A 14,415-nucleotide genomic window follows, 5' to 3' on the forward strand; every position below is an offset into this window, starting at 1 on the left:
TGGCTTATTAGAGACCATTTCATTGATCTGACCGTGTAAATTATACCTTTATATATGTTACACTATTTATTATACTATTTTTCAAATGTGTTTAACATTATTTCTGACAAAAAGAGCAGGATATTGATAGGGAGAAATACCCAGTACCTTAAGAGAGAAGCCATTTTTTATATATAAGGAAGGAACTGCAGATGCTGGTTTACACCGAAGATAGACACAAAATGCTGGAGTCACTCAGCATTTTATGTCTATCTAAGCCATTTTCTATATCAGCTAGCTTTTGCACTAAATCAATCAGCAATGTTGTCAGGTCGAGACAGCTAAATGTGGATCTATGTGCAGATTATGTTTAGCAATGGCATGAGAGAGAGAGAGCAAAGAGGTTGAAGGTCAAAGCAAGAATCAGAGGTAGGACAACGTCTGGAATGTGAGTGAGGTGAAAGGAAGGAAAGAAGACTATGCGGACAAACAGTAGTGCAGAACTGACACCAGTGTCCATCTTTATTTTATACAATAGTCATATTTTTTGGCGGAAGAGAGTGAGATCTGATAACTATGATGTAGTCCAACAGGAGTTTGAAATGGATATCCAAAACAACGGCATGGAAGGTATACATAAAGTGTTGCTCCTGGAGCTCAGGAACTGAAGGCCAAGACCATACTAAATGGAAAAATCAAACAGGGGGACCATATGTTTTACTGATGACAAGAATAATTAGGGTAGCATGAGAAACGGATTTGGCAATGTCAATATTGAAAAAAAAATGGAATAAGCTACAGATGCTGAAGGTCTGGAATAAATACAAAAAAAATATTGGAAATGGAAGGCAACATCTGTGGAAAGAGAAAAAAAGAGTTGACATTTTGTGTCAAAAGCCCTTCGTCAGCACAGAGAAAGAGAGAATGCAAGTTAATTTTAAGATGCAGCCAGGCCGAGGGAGCGATGGATAAAACAAATGGAATCTTTCTGATGGTGATATCGGGGTTGTCACTGGTTACGTGGCAACCCTGATGATAAACTATTGATGAAGTAACCTGGTTAAGGAATTGTCAAGGATAGCTAAAAAGCAGATACCTACAAAGAAATATAAGAGCTAAGAAAAGCAGGGAATATTAAGCAGACCAGGCCATAATAATAGAGAGAAACTGTGCCAATGTTATTTTAGTTTAGTTTATTGTCACGTGTACCGAGATACAGTGTAAAGCTTTTGGTTGCATGGTAACCAGTCAGTGGAAAGACTATACATGATTACAATTGAGCTGTCTATAATGTCCAGATACATGATAAAGGGAATAATGTTTAGTGCAAGATAAAGTCCAGTAAAGTCCCATTAAAGACAGTCGTGGATCTTTAATGAGGTAGATAGTAGCTATGATAGATGACCCATTGATCAACTCTGGTACAAATATCGAGAGTAAGTTAGATTTCCCTCCTGGGATAAATAAAGTTCTATCGTATCGTATCGTATGGAGATGTTGCACTCAGTAAGGCAGGCTGCAATATTCCAGGAAAGAAAGTGAAGTGCTGTTTTTCAAGCTCATATTGGCCGTCAAGTAATGGAGGACATAAGTATGTAGGTCAGAATGGGGGTGGGAGGTAGAATTAAAGTGGCATTTAACTGCAACCTTGAGAGATTTCAACATTTTCTACTTTTATTTCAGTTCTAAAAAAGTTGGGTTAGCCCCAATGTTTTCATGATATCATTTAGGCCAGGGATCGGCAACCTTGTTCTGCATAGGGGCCAGGACGCATGTCTGTGAACGGATGGCGGGCTACAACTATCACGTGTACACATTGATCCCGCCCCCATCCCGCCCCGGATGGCAGGCAACAAATCACGTGTTCACAGAATGTAGACAAAAATGTAGAGAAACTCAGCGGGTGATGCAGCCTCATGCAATCTTTGCATGCCTCACCTGCTGAGTTTCTCCAGCATTTTTGTCTACCTTTGATTTTTCCAGCATCTGCTGTTCTTTCGTAAATGTGTTCACAGAAGGTGCGCAGCCGTGCTGGCGGCTTTGCACTGGATGTGGTACAGCCAGAGCTCAGCCGCTGCTCAGGGTGCTGCTGCTGGGGGCGCCCGGTCACGGCTCGGGACGCTGCTACGTGGGGTGCCTGGTCGCTGCTCGGGGCGCTCGTCCGCTGCTCGGGGCGATGTTGCGTGGAGCACCAGGCCGCTGCTCGGGGCACTTGGCAGGCCGGATGATTACGGGGGAAAAAATGTGCCTGCGGGCCAGGTGATTGCGGGTTGCGGGCCGCATTCGGCCCTGGGGCCGTAGGGTGCCGATCACTGATTTTGCTAAAACCAAATTTAAATAGCTTAGGCTGGATCCAGATACAATTTATTTTCTAGGGTTCTAATTCCCTCCTAAAAATTTGAAGCTCTTAAAACTAGTCTGGAATAATTTCCTCCATTTTCTTCAAAACTCCATTTTCTGTTTTTCAAGAATTTTAAATCTGATTGCATTTTACTTGATGAATGGCACCCCCTTATCTAGAATCCTGGCATTAATGTTAGTTGAAGGAATTCTTCAGTCATAAAATTCTGAGAAAACATCTGTTAACCACACTAGCATTTGCAGAATAAAAAATGAAATGGCCTGATCTCAATCCAGTTCAATAAGAGCATCTGTAAATAATGCATTTACCTTAAAGCGTTTCCATTGTTTCTCTTTTTCCAGCGAAATATATCTGTTATTGACTTCTTCCTGCAATTTAAAAAAAATCTAAATAAAACAAATGTCTTTTTAATTTTTAGACATTAGACTTGGCACCACTGAGTCTGCGCCGACCACTGAGCACTATCCTACACACTAGGGAAATTAACAATTGACAATTCTCAGAAGACCATTAACCTACAATTCCGCATGTCTTTGGAGCGTGGAAGGAAACCAGAGTGACCAGAGGGGGACCAGGCGGTCACACGGAGAACATGCATACTCCACACAGACAGCACATGTAGTCAGAATCAAGCCCAGGTCTCTAGCTCTGTGAGGCAGTAACTCTACTGCTGCGCCACTATGCTGCCCTGTAAACATATAATTCAAAATTTGCAAACATCGTTTATTTCTTATTTTTGATTGTGAAATGCTAACAATAGCTTGTCCCGATTTTAACAATCAATTAAGTATTGAGCAGATGGCAGCCAGATTCCATACTGCTAGGGTACAATGGTAGCCAGAGAAAATTCTGCAGAAAGAGAAACAGAGTTAACATTGCAAGTCAGCAACCCTTCCCAATTTGGCAGAAACCAAATAAACTCACTCCTGAACCGAAAGGTGGAAGGGCAATATTCTGTGACAAGTGGAGTTCCGCAGAGATATAGTATGTGCTGAGACCTCTGCTGTTTGTGATATCTATATTACTAAAAGTCTAATCTTGACCACTTCCTGTTGTTTTGTATATTGATTTTAGAAAAAAACGCTGCCACTTACGACTGGGATTTTAGGCCATCTTACTCAGAGTCCCTCTCCGCTGCGCAGGACAAGAGGATTTTTCCCATCGATGAAAAATAAAAGAGTTATTAGTGTTTAAAAAATGTTGAGATCCTCTCTCCTGAAGGCCACGCCCCTTCCTGAGGGACTATAAAATCCGGAAGTGATGAGTGCCTCAGTCAGTCTCTGCAAGTTGGGGGGGGGGGGGCGAGAGGGTTATGTCTCTCTGTCTGAGCTGTGATTAACACTGAACACATGTCTACTAAACTGTGAGTGTGGTTTTACTGACCTTGAGTGCCCTTAATGTGGTTTGAAAATGAAAATGTGGTTGGTTTGAAAAAGCACAGCAAATGGTTGGTGATGGTTGGTTTGCAATAAAACCCAGCAAATGATTGGTGGTGGTTGGTTTGAAATGGCAAATGATTAAAAGTCTAAACATGACGACTTCCTGTTTGCACTGTATATTGATTTTGGATAAAACGTTACCATTTACGGCTGTGATTTTTGGCCATCTTACTCAGTCCCCCTCTGCTCATCAGCTGCAAAGGATTCTTCCCATCAATGAAAAATAAGTGTTATTAGTGTTTAAATAATATTGAGAATCTCTCTCCTGTCAATCACATCATGAAGGTCACGTCCAGTGGGAGAGGGAAGGGATTATAAAATCTGGAAGTGTGGGTGTGGCTCAGTCTCTGCAAGATGGGGGAGGGAGAGGTCACGACTCTGTCTGAGCTGTGAATGTACTGAACGCACTGAATGTCTACTGAACTGTGAGTGTGGTGTTTATGTGGTGTTTTGTGTGGTTTTATGGTGATTTTGCCCTGCTTGAAATGGTATGAAACTGCATTTGAATGTGGTGGCCTTGCACCCTGCATGAAATGGCATGAAACTGCATTTGAATTTGGTGGCCTTGCACCCTGCTTGAAGGGTGCCGCCCCTCCTACTGGCCACCAATATTGGAATTGGTAGAGAGGTGGAATATTGCGTTGGGGGACCACCCCTCTCGTGTGAACATGGGACCCAACGGGTCCTACTTAGTCTAGTATATATATATATAAATGACCATTATATGAAACTAAACAGATTGGTCAATAAGTTTGCCACCAGGATTGTAGGAGTCACAGACTGCGAGGAAAGACTGTTAATATATACAGCGTGAAATAGATCTGCGACAGCAATGTGCAAGTGTGATGTGTTACATTTTGGGAAATCAAATGTATGGGGAAAATATATAATTAATGGCATGACTCTTAACCGCATTGATGTACAGAGGGATCTTGGGGTCCAAGTCCAGAAACCTTTGAAAGTGGCAACACAAGTGCATAGAGTAGTAAAGAAGGCATATAGTATGTTTGTATTTATAGGTTTAGGCATTGTCAGCTTTATAAGACTTTGGTTTGGTTGCATTTGGAGTATTACATGCAGTTATGCCACTCCAATACAGGGAGGATATTGAGGCTTTGGGAATGGTGCAGAGGAGGTTTACCATAATGCTGCCTGGATTAGAGGGTTTTAGCTACTGGGAGAGGTTGGACAGACTTGGATTGTTTTCTCTGGAACGACAGAGGTTGCAGGGAGACCTGACAGAATTATGTCATAGTATGAGAGGCATGGGTAGGATAGACTCAGTACCCTTTTCCAAGGATGGAAAATCAAATATTAGGTGGGGCAAACTTTAAGGTGAGAGAGGCAAAGGCAATGAGCGGGGCAAGTTTTTTTTTGACACAGGAAGTGGTGAGTTCCTGGAACTCGCTGCCATGGGTGGTGGTTGAGGCAGATACAATAGTGGCACTTAAGAGACTTTTGGATAGGCACATAAATATAGAAACATAGAAAATAGCTGCAGGTTGTGGCCATTCGGCCATTCAATATGATCATAGCTGATCGTCCAGAATCAGTACCCCGTTCCTGTTTTCTCCCCAAATCACTTGATTCTATTAGTCGTAAGAGCTATATTCAACTCTCTCTTGAAAACATCCAGTGAATTGGCCTCCACTGCCTTCTGTGGCAGAGAATTCCACAGATTCACAACTCCCTGGGCGAAAAGGTTTTTTTCTCATCTCAGTCCTAAATGGCTTTCCCCTTATTCTTAAACTGTGACCCCTGGTTCTGGACTCCCTCAACATCGGGAACATTTTTCCTGCATCTAGCCTGTGCAATCCCTTAAGAATTTTATATGTTTCTATAAGATACCCTCTCATCCTTCTAAATTCCAGTGAATACAAGCCCAGTCGACCCATTCTTTCATCATATGTCTGTCCCGCAATCCCGGGAATTAACCTAGTAAACCTATGCTGCACTCCCTCAACAGCAAGAATGTCCTTCATCAAACTAGACCAAAACTGCACATAATACTCCAGGTGTGGTCTCACCAGGGCCCTACACAACTGTAGTAGAACCTCCTTGCTCCTATACTCGAATCCTCTCGCTATGTAGGCCAACATGCCATTTGTTTTCTTCACAGCCTGCATGCTTACTTTCAGTGACTGATGTACAAGGACACCCAGGTCTCGTTGCACTGCCCCTTTTCCTAATCTGACACCATTCTGTTTTTTGTTCTAGCCACCAAAGTGGATAACCTCACATTGATCCACATTATACTGCATCTGCCATGCATCTGCCCACTGACCCAACCTATCCAAGTCACCCTGCAGCCTCATAGCATCCTCCTCGTAAGCACTTCAAAATTCCAGAAGATTAGTCAAGCATGATTTCCCCTTCATAAATCCATGCTGACTTTGATCGATCCTGTCACTGCCTTTACAAATGTGCTGCTATTACATCTTTAATAATCGACTCGAGCATCTTCCCCACTACCAAAGGTAGACAAAAATGCTGGAGAAACTCGGTGGGAGAGGCAGCATCTATGGTGCGAAGGAATAGGTGACCTTTCGGGTCGAGACCCTTCTTCAGACTACTTCTTCCCCACCACCGATATCAGGCTAACTGGTCTATAATTCCCTGTTTTCTCTCTCCCTCCTTTCTTAAAAAGTGGGGTTGCATTAACTAACCTCCAGTCCCCAGGAACTGATCCAGAGTCTATAGAACATTGGAAAATGATCACCAATGCATCCACGATTTCAAGGGCCACCTTCTTGAGTACTCTGGGATGCAGACCATCAGGCCCTGGGGATTTATCAGCCTTCAGTCCCAACAATTTACCTAACACCATTTCCCGACTAATGGGAATTTCCTTCAGTTCCTCCCTCACACAAGATTCACAGTCCCCTAGTATTTCTGGGAGATTGGTTGTGTCTTCCTTAGTGAAGACAGAACCAAAGTGGTCTGCCATTTCCTTGTTTCCCATTATAAATTTACCTGTAAATTTATGACTGTAATGGGCCTGTCCCACGCCGGCGACTTTTTAGGCGACTGCAGGAGACTATGCAGTCTCCACATGGTCGCCACATGTTCGCGGGTGGTTGCCGGGGAGTCGCCTTCATGGTCGTGAGGAGTTCCCACATTCTGGGAACTAGTCGCGGCCTCATTATGGTCGCCGAGAATTTTTCAACATATTGAAAAATTAGTGGCGATTAGAATGAAGCCGCCATGGAGAGTAGCGAGAATTCTCGTGCCGTAGGTGGGTTGCCAGGAGGTCGAAGGTTCTTTTAGGTTCTCGTAGGTTGTAGCCGGTGCTGACCAGTGAATTTCATTGGCTCATTGGGGGAAAAAAACAAACTGTAAGCAGTACTTTTCAGAACCGCGGATAACCGACCGGTAATGTTAAATGTCCGCCGAGCTTCACAGCTGTGTATCTCTGGCTTCTTAAAAGTTGTCTCCACTCCTTCTCCACTCCTTCTCCCCTCCTTCTCCCCTCCTTCTCCCCCCCTCCCCACCCCCCTCTTTTAAAGGACTTACCGTATACTGTGCTAGCCGTCTTAAATACAGGACCAACCTTCCTGTTCATCGCGGTGTGTGTCTGTATCACCTTGGCTTTGCACCGTGTGAATTTCAGACAGCGCTCCCCCCGCTTGCCCTGGCCCCCGGCTTTGCGATGTGTTTGTGTGGGTGTTCCACTCTGACAGTCACCGTACCAGTTGACGGTTTTTCAGGCGACTGCCGGATACTTGACAGTCACCGGCAGTCCGCTGAAAAATCGCCCAAGTGGGACAGGCCGATTAGGCACCTACATTTGTTTTCGCTAATCTTTTCCTCTTCACATATATAAATAAGCTTTTACAGTCAGTTTTTATAATCCTCGCAAGCTTTCTTTCATGCTCTATTTTCCCCTTCTTACTTAACTCTTTTGTCCTTCTTTGAATTCTAAATTTTTCCCAGTCCTCCGGTTTGCAGCTTTCCCTGGCCAATTTATACACCTCTTCTTTGGATTTAACACGATCCTTAATTTCCCTCGTTAACTATGGTTGAGCCGCCTTCCCTGTTTTATTTGTACGCCAGACAGGGATGAACAATTGTTGTAATTCATCCATGCGATCTTTAAATCTTTGCCATTGCATATCCACCGTCAACCCATTAAGTATCATTTGCCAGTCAATCCAAGCCAATTCCCCTCTCACACCATCAAACCATGCTGACAATAGGGAGATATGGATTATATGCAAGCAGATGAGAAGTGGGTTTGGCATTAAGTGCAGCACAGACATGATAGGCCGAAGAGCCTGTTCTTGTGCTGTACCGTTCTATGCCTCATGTTCTATGAAAACAAAATGAATAGTTCAAATACTAACTATATCACCAATGATCAGATGCACTATCTAATTCCATCAATGAAAATTACCAGCTCCTGCAGCAAGGCTTGCATATTTCAACTTGAAATACCTTCCTATCCTAAATATTTACAATTCATTCTAATGCCCCATAACTTTATGCCCAGGCAATTTTATTTATCAACATCAATAGACAATAGACAATAGGTGCAGGAGTAGGCCATTCAGCCCTTCGAGCCAGCACCGCCATTCAATGTGATCATGGCTGATCATCCCCAATCAGTACCCAGTTCCTGCCTTCTCCCCATCTCCCCTGACTCCGCTATTTTTAAGAGTCCTATCTAGCTCTCTCTTGAAAGCATCCAGAGAACCTGCCTCCACTGCCCTCTGAGGCAGAGAATTCCACACTCACCACTCTCTGTGAGAAAAAGTGTTTCCTTGTCTCCGTTCTAAATGGCTTACTCCTTATTCTTAAACTGTGGCCCCTGGTTCTGGACTCCCCCAACATCAGGAACATGTTTCCTGCCTCTAGTATGTCCAAACCCTTAACAATCTTATATGTTTCAATGAGATACCCTCTCATCCTTCCAAACTCCAGAGTGTACAAGCCCAGCTGCTCCATTCTCTCAGCATATGACTGTCCCGCCATCCCGGGAATTAACCTTGTAAACCTACGCTGCACTCCCTCAGTAGCAAGAATGTCCTATCCTCAAATTAGGGGACCAAAACTACCCACAATACTCCAGGTGTGGTCTCACTAGGGCTCTGTACAACTGCAGGACCTCTTTGCTCCTATATTCATTGGTTACGTTTTCTGCTTCCCTAGTTTAGGAAGGGAAAAAACAGCTGCTTGTAATTTTATACTGTCACTGAAGAATTGCCAAGATATTCTAGAGATGCATATGGATTCAAAAGATTTCTCAAGATTGCAGCACAGTGTCACATTGGGTAGATCCTCTGCCTCACAGAGTTCAATCCTGACCTCGGGTGATGTCTGTGTGGAGTTTGCAAATTCACCCTGTGACCGTGTGGGTTTATCCGGGTGCTTTGGTTTCCTCCCACGTCCCAATGTTTGTGGGAGTTTGTAGGCTAATTGGGCTCTAACAATTCCCCGCAGTGTGTAGGGCGTGGATGCGAAAATGGGATAACATAGAACTCGTGTGAACAGGTCGACACAAAATGCTGGAATAACTCAGCAGGACAGGCAGCAACTCTGGAGAGAAGGAATGGGTGCTGTTTCGGGTCGAGACCCTTCTTCAGACTGACCAGCATCTGCTGTTCTTTCCGACACATAGTGTGAACAGGTATTCAATAGTCAGCATGGACCTGGTGGGCGGGAGAGACTGTTTCCATACTAGATTCTCTAAACTAAAAAATCTATAAAATCTATAAACTAAAAACTAAAAAACACTAGAATCTCTAAACTAAAAAACTAAACAGAGGGCAAGTAAACATGCAAAAATGATTTTTAATTTTTGAGAGGAGCCATTATTATTAAAAAATACTTTGCAGTTTTGTTAAATAAAGTTATCATAATTTATTTTGGTGAAATTGTCCTGGGCCTCCTCCACTGTCCGAGTGAGGTCCAGCATAAATTAGAGGAACAGACCCTAATTTTCGCTTGGGCAGCTTACATCGCAGTGGTACGAATATTGACTTCTGTAACTTCAAGTAACCCTTGCTTTCCCTCTCTCTCTATCCCTTCCCATCCTAGCTCTCCAACCAGTCTAAATGGCATCCTGATTAAATTTTATCTCTGTATGCTTCGTTGTCACCTTCCCCAATGATCTATTCTATGTTTTCCTTGAGCTTTGATGTCTCATTTTCACACTTTCCCTTTCCTTATCTGTGTCTCCCTCTCCCCTGACTCCCAGTCTGAAGAAGGATCTCGACCAGAAACGTCACCCAATCCTTCTATCCAGAGATGCTGCCTGTCCCACTGAGTTACATTTTGTGTCTATCTAGCATTTTATTTTAGCTTTATATTTTCATTAGATTTTGCAAGTATTTTAAAATACCTTTTGTATCTCTCTTTTATTGAGTGGAAATAATATTGTCAAATTCAAATATAATTTGCAGGCCAGCTCTTAGACAATTCCACCAAGGTTTATACTCACCAATAAAATGTAATAAGGCCTTATAATGTATAACAACTATTTGTTAAAAATGAATGCACTGCTTCATTCACCTGAGTAAGGTTGACCAAGATTGGTTCTGATGTTTGTTGAAGAAGCATTCGATATACTTCTTCAAGTCCTGTGAAAATAAAAATAGAATTATACAGCCATAGAGCAATCTAACACGGAAACGGGCCCTTTGGTCCAACTCGTCAATGCCAGCCAAGTTGCCTAACCAAGCTAGTCCCACTTGCCTGTGCCTGGGCTTATTTCTATCCAAACATTTCCTATCCATGTAGCTGCCCAAGTGTCTTTTAAAAGTCAAAACTATACCACTGCCTCCATGTACACCCCCCCCCCCCCCCCTCTATAGGAACATGTCTGTTAATTATTTTCCCATTCACTTTAATCCTATACCTTCTAATTTTAAATTACCTAACCCTGGCAAAAGGTCTGTGGCCATTCACCTAATCTATGCCACTCATAATTGTATATACCTCCATATGGTCACCCATCCAAAGGAAAAAAAGTCCCATGCCCAGGGCCGTACGGTGGCACTGCAGTAGAGTTGCTGCTTTACAGCGCTTGCAGCACCGGAGACCCGGGTTCGATCCCGGCTATGGGTACTGTCTGTACAGTTCTTCCCTTGATCCGCGTGGGTTTTCTCCGAAAGCTTCGATTTCCTCCCACACTCCAAAGACGTACAGGTATGTAGGTAAATTGGTTTGGTAAATGTAAAAAATTCTCTAGTGTGCGTAGGATAGTGTTAATATGCGGGAATTGCTGGTCAAGGCGGACTCGGTGGGTCAAAGGGCCTCTTTCCGCGCTATATCTCTAAACTAAACTAAAATCTATCCTCTCCTTAAAACGCATATCCTCACAAAACTTTCTTGTATCCTTCCCAGTTTAATGACATCCCTCCTTTAGCAGAGAAGCCAGAATTGTACACACAGTACTACAGATGTGGCTTTAGCAACGTCTTGGTCAGCTGTAAAAAAATCTTTCTTCAGGTAAGAAATTAGAAACTATCCACAATATTTCCAGTGCCGTCTCGCCAAACCAATACATCGGGACATTCAGTAAATTAAAATAATTAGTTATTTATCATTACCTAATATATCACGTTCAGAAATAACTCCAAGTTCAACTTCTGTTGCTGTGATAAGCGTGCAGGTGAATGGTTTTCTAAGAAGAATGCTGATCTCTCCGAAGGATTGATTACTACTGAGTTTTCCCATGATAATATGCTTCACTTCACTTTGCTAGAGAAAAAAGTGATGCGCAAGTCAGCTTAAGTAAAAGGCACAAAACAAATGACATGCCTGGCTCAAAATTAGTGGATAAAACAGGTGTAAAATAAAGTACAAGCCACACACAGATATAATATACAGCACTGTCCATCCAGAGTATGCAGAAGCAAGCCTCTATCAGTCCTGTATTAGAAATGAATGTATAATGGAGGTCAGGATAAATCACACATCTCGTTTCACAACCGGGCTCAACTTCCTTTGGATTGGATGTACTCCTTTCAATTCACTGAGGGGAGCACAGTGGCACAGCTAGTAGAGCTGCTCTGTGTGGAGTTTGCACGTCCTCTCTGTGACTGTGTGGGTTTTCTCTGGGTGCACCGGTTTCCTCCAGCACTCCAAAGATATGCGGGTTTGTAGGCTAATTGGCCTCTGTTAAATTGCCCCTGGTGCGTAGGGAGTGGATGAGAAAGTGGGATAACCTAGAACTAGTGTGATCGGGTGATCGAAAGTCAGACTTTGTGGGTCGAAATTTCAAACTACAATGCCGCTATCCTGGAAGAGGAAAGTCAAATCTGATATATAAGCCAGGGGCATCTCTAACTAAAGTGATACAAATTCAATTTCTACTTAAAATGGGGCTCAATGAAATTCAGTGCAAAAATCCGGGCACAGTATGTACAGGTACAAAATAATGCCCCAGTCTTACACTATCTTAGTAGGGGTATGTCAGTCAGGCCCATGTAATCTTGGTGCAGAATATCAGGCAGTATTAATTTTGGCCCTATTTTTCAATGTTAGCTTTTATGAGGTAGGAAAAACTACTACTATTGACTTTTTAATTCAGCTGCTACAAAGTGGAGCAAACAAAACAATTATTCTGTTCAAGAAGGAACTGCAGATGCTGGAAGATCGAAGGTACACAAAAATGCTGGAGAAACTCAGCAGGTGCAGCAGCATCTATGGAGCGAAGGAAATAGGCGACGTTTCGGGCCGAAACCCTTCTTCAGATTCTCGTGTGTTATGTGTTGTAGTAGCAATGTTACAAAATTTTGAGATTTAAAAAATCAAGTCTGCAATTTATCCCATCAGATAAAGCATAGTCAGGAAAGCAGTAGGCAGGTAGTGCAGGAGTCCCCTGCGGTCATCTCCCTCCTAAACAGGTATACCATTTTGGAAACTGTTGAGGGAGATTGCTCATCAGGGGAATGCAGCAGCAGCCAAGTTCATGGCACCATGGGTGGCTCTGCGGCACATGAGGGGCGGAAAAAGAGTGGAAGGGCAATAGTAATAGGGGATTCAATTGTCAGGGGAATAGATAGGCGTTTCTGCGGCCGCAAAAGAGACTCCAGGATGGTATGTTGCCTCCCTGGTGCAAGGGTCAGGGATGTCACTGAACGGCTGCAGAACATTCTGGAGGGGGAGGGTGAACAGCCAGTTGTCGTGGTGCATATTGGCACCAACGATATAGGTAAAAAAAGGGATGAGGTCCTAAAGGATGAATTTAGGGAGCTAGGAGATAAGCTTAAAAGTAGGACCTCAAAGGTAATAATCTCTGGATTACTACCAGTACCACGGGCCAGTCAGAGCAGAAATAGGAGGATATTGCAGATGAATACGTGGCTTGAAAAATGGTGCAAGGGGGAGGGATTCAAATTTTTAGGGCATTGGAACCAGTTCTGGGGGAGGTGGGACCAGTACAAACAGGACGGTCTGCACCTGGACTGGAATGGAACCAATGTCCTTGGGGGGGTGTTTGCTACTGCTGTCGGGGAGGATTTAAACTAATGTGGCAGGGGGATGGGTACAAGAGCAGAGGGGCAGGGGGGTGTAAAATGAAGGTAGAAGCAATAGGTAGCAAGGTGAAAAGTAAAAGTGGCAGGCAGACAAAACCAGGGCAAAAATCAAAAAGGGCCACTTTTCAACATAATTGTATAAGGGGTAAGAGCGTTGTAAAAACAAGCCTGAAGGCTTTGTGTCTCAATGCAAGGAGTATTCGTAATAAGGTGGATGAGTTGAACGTGCAGATAGCCATTAATGATTATGATATAGTTGGGATCACGGAGACATGGCTCCAGGGTGACCAAGGCTGGGAGCTGAACATCCCGGGATATTCAATATTCAGGAGGGATAGAGAGAAAGGAAAAGGAGGTGGGGTAGTGTTGCTGGTTAGAGAGGAGATTAACGCAATGGAAAGGAAGGACATTAGTTTGGAGGATGTGGAATCGGTATGGGTAGAGCTGCGAAACAATAAGGGGCAGAAAACGCTGGTGGGTGTTGTGTACAGGCCACCTAACAGTAGTAGTGAAGTTGGGGATGGCATCAAACAGGAAATTAGAAATGCTTGCGACAAAGGCAAAGCAGTTATAATGGGTGATTTCAATCTACATATAGATTGGGTGAATCAAACTGGCAGGGGTGCTGAGGAAGAGGATTTCTTGGAATGTATACGGGATAGTTATCTAAACCAACATGTAGAGGAACCAACGAGAGAGCTGGCTATTTTAGACTGGGTATTGAGTAATGAGGAAGGGTTAGTTAGTAGTCTTGTTGTGCGTGGCCCCTTGGGCAAGAGTGACCATAATATGGTTGAGTTCTTCATTAAGATGGAGAGTGACATTGTTAATTCAGAAACAATGGTTTTGAACTTAAAGAAAGGTAACTTTGAGGGTATGAGACGTGAATTGGCCAAGATTGACTGGCAATTAATTCTAAAAGGGTTGACGGTGGATATGCAATGGAAGGCATTTAAAGACTGCATGGATGAACTACAAAAATTGTTCATCCCAGTTTGGCAAAAGAATAAATCAGGGAAGGTAGTGCATCCATGGATAACAAGGGAAATCAGGGATAGTATCAAAGCAAAGGATGATGCGTACAAACTAGCCAGAAAAAGCAGCATACCGGAGGACTGGGAGAAATTCAGAGACCAGCAGAGGAGGACGAAGG

The 14,415-nt window shown here is 43.4% G+C and overlaps 1 protein-coding gene across 3 annotated transcripts in view; it reads right to left on the bottom strand.

Annotated features, from left to right (window-relative positions):
- The window catches only part of cnbd1 (cyclic nucleotide binding domain containing 1), a 119,251-nt gene that overhangs the window by 12,945 nt on the left and 91,891 nt on the right, over positions 1-14,415 (bottom strand). For all 3 annotated transcript variants that reach the window (XM_055633641.1, XM_055633642.1, XM_055633640.1), the window contains 3 exons: positions 11,331-11,481; positions 10,291-10,358; positions 2,650-2,709 (listed from right to left, as the gene is read on the bottom strand). In XM_055633641.1, coding sequence (XP_055489616.1) covers positions 2,650-2,709; positions 10,291-10,358; positions 11,331-11,481 — 279 coding nt within the window. The remainder of the gene's footprint in view (positions 1-2,649; positions 2,710-10,290; positions 10,359-11,330; positions 11,482-14,415) is intronic.

This window comes from Leucoraja erinacea, chromosome 4 (assembly GCF_028641065.1).
Source record: "Leucoraja erinacea ecotype New England chromosome 4, Leri_hhj_1, whole genome shotgun sequence".
Lineage (NCBI taxonomy): Eukaryota > Metazoa > Chordata > Chondrichthyes > Rajiformes > Rajidae > Leucoraja > Leucoraja erinaceus.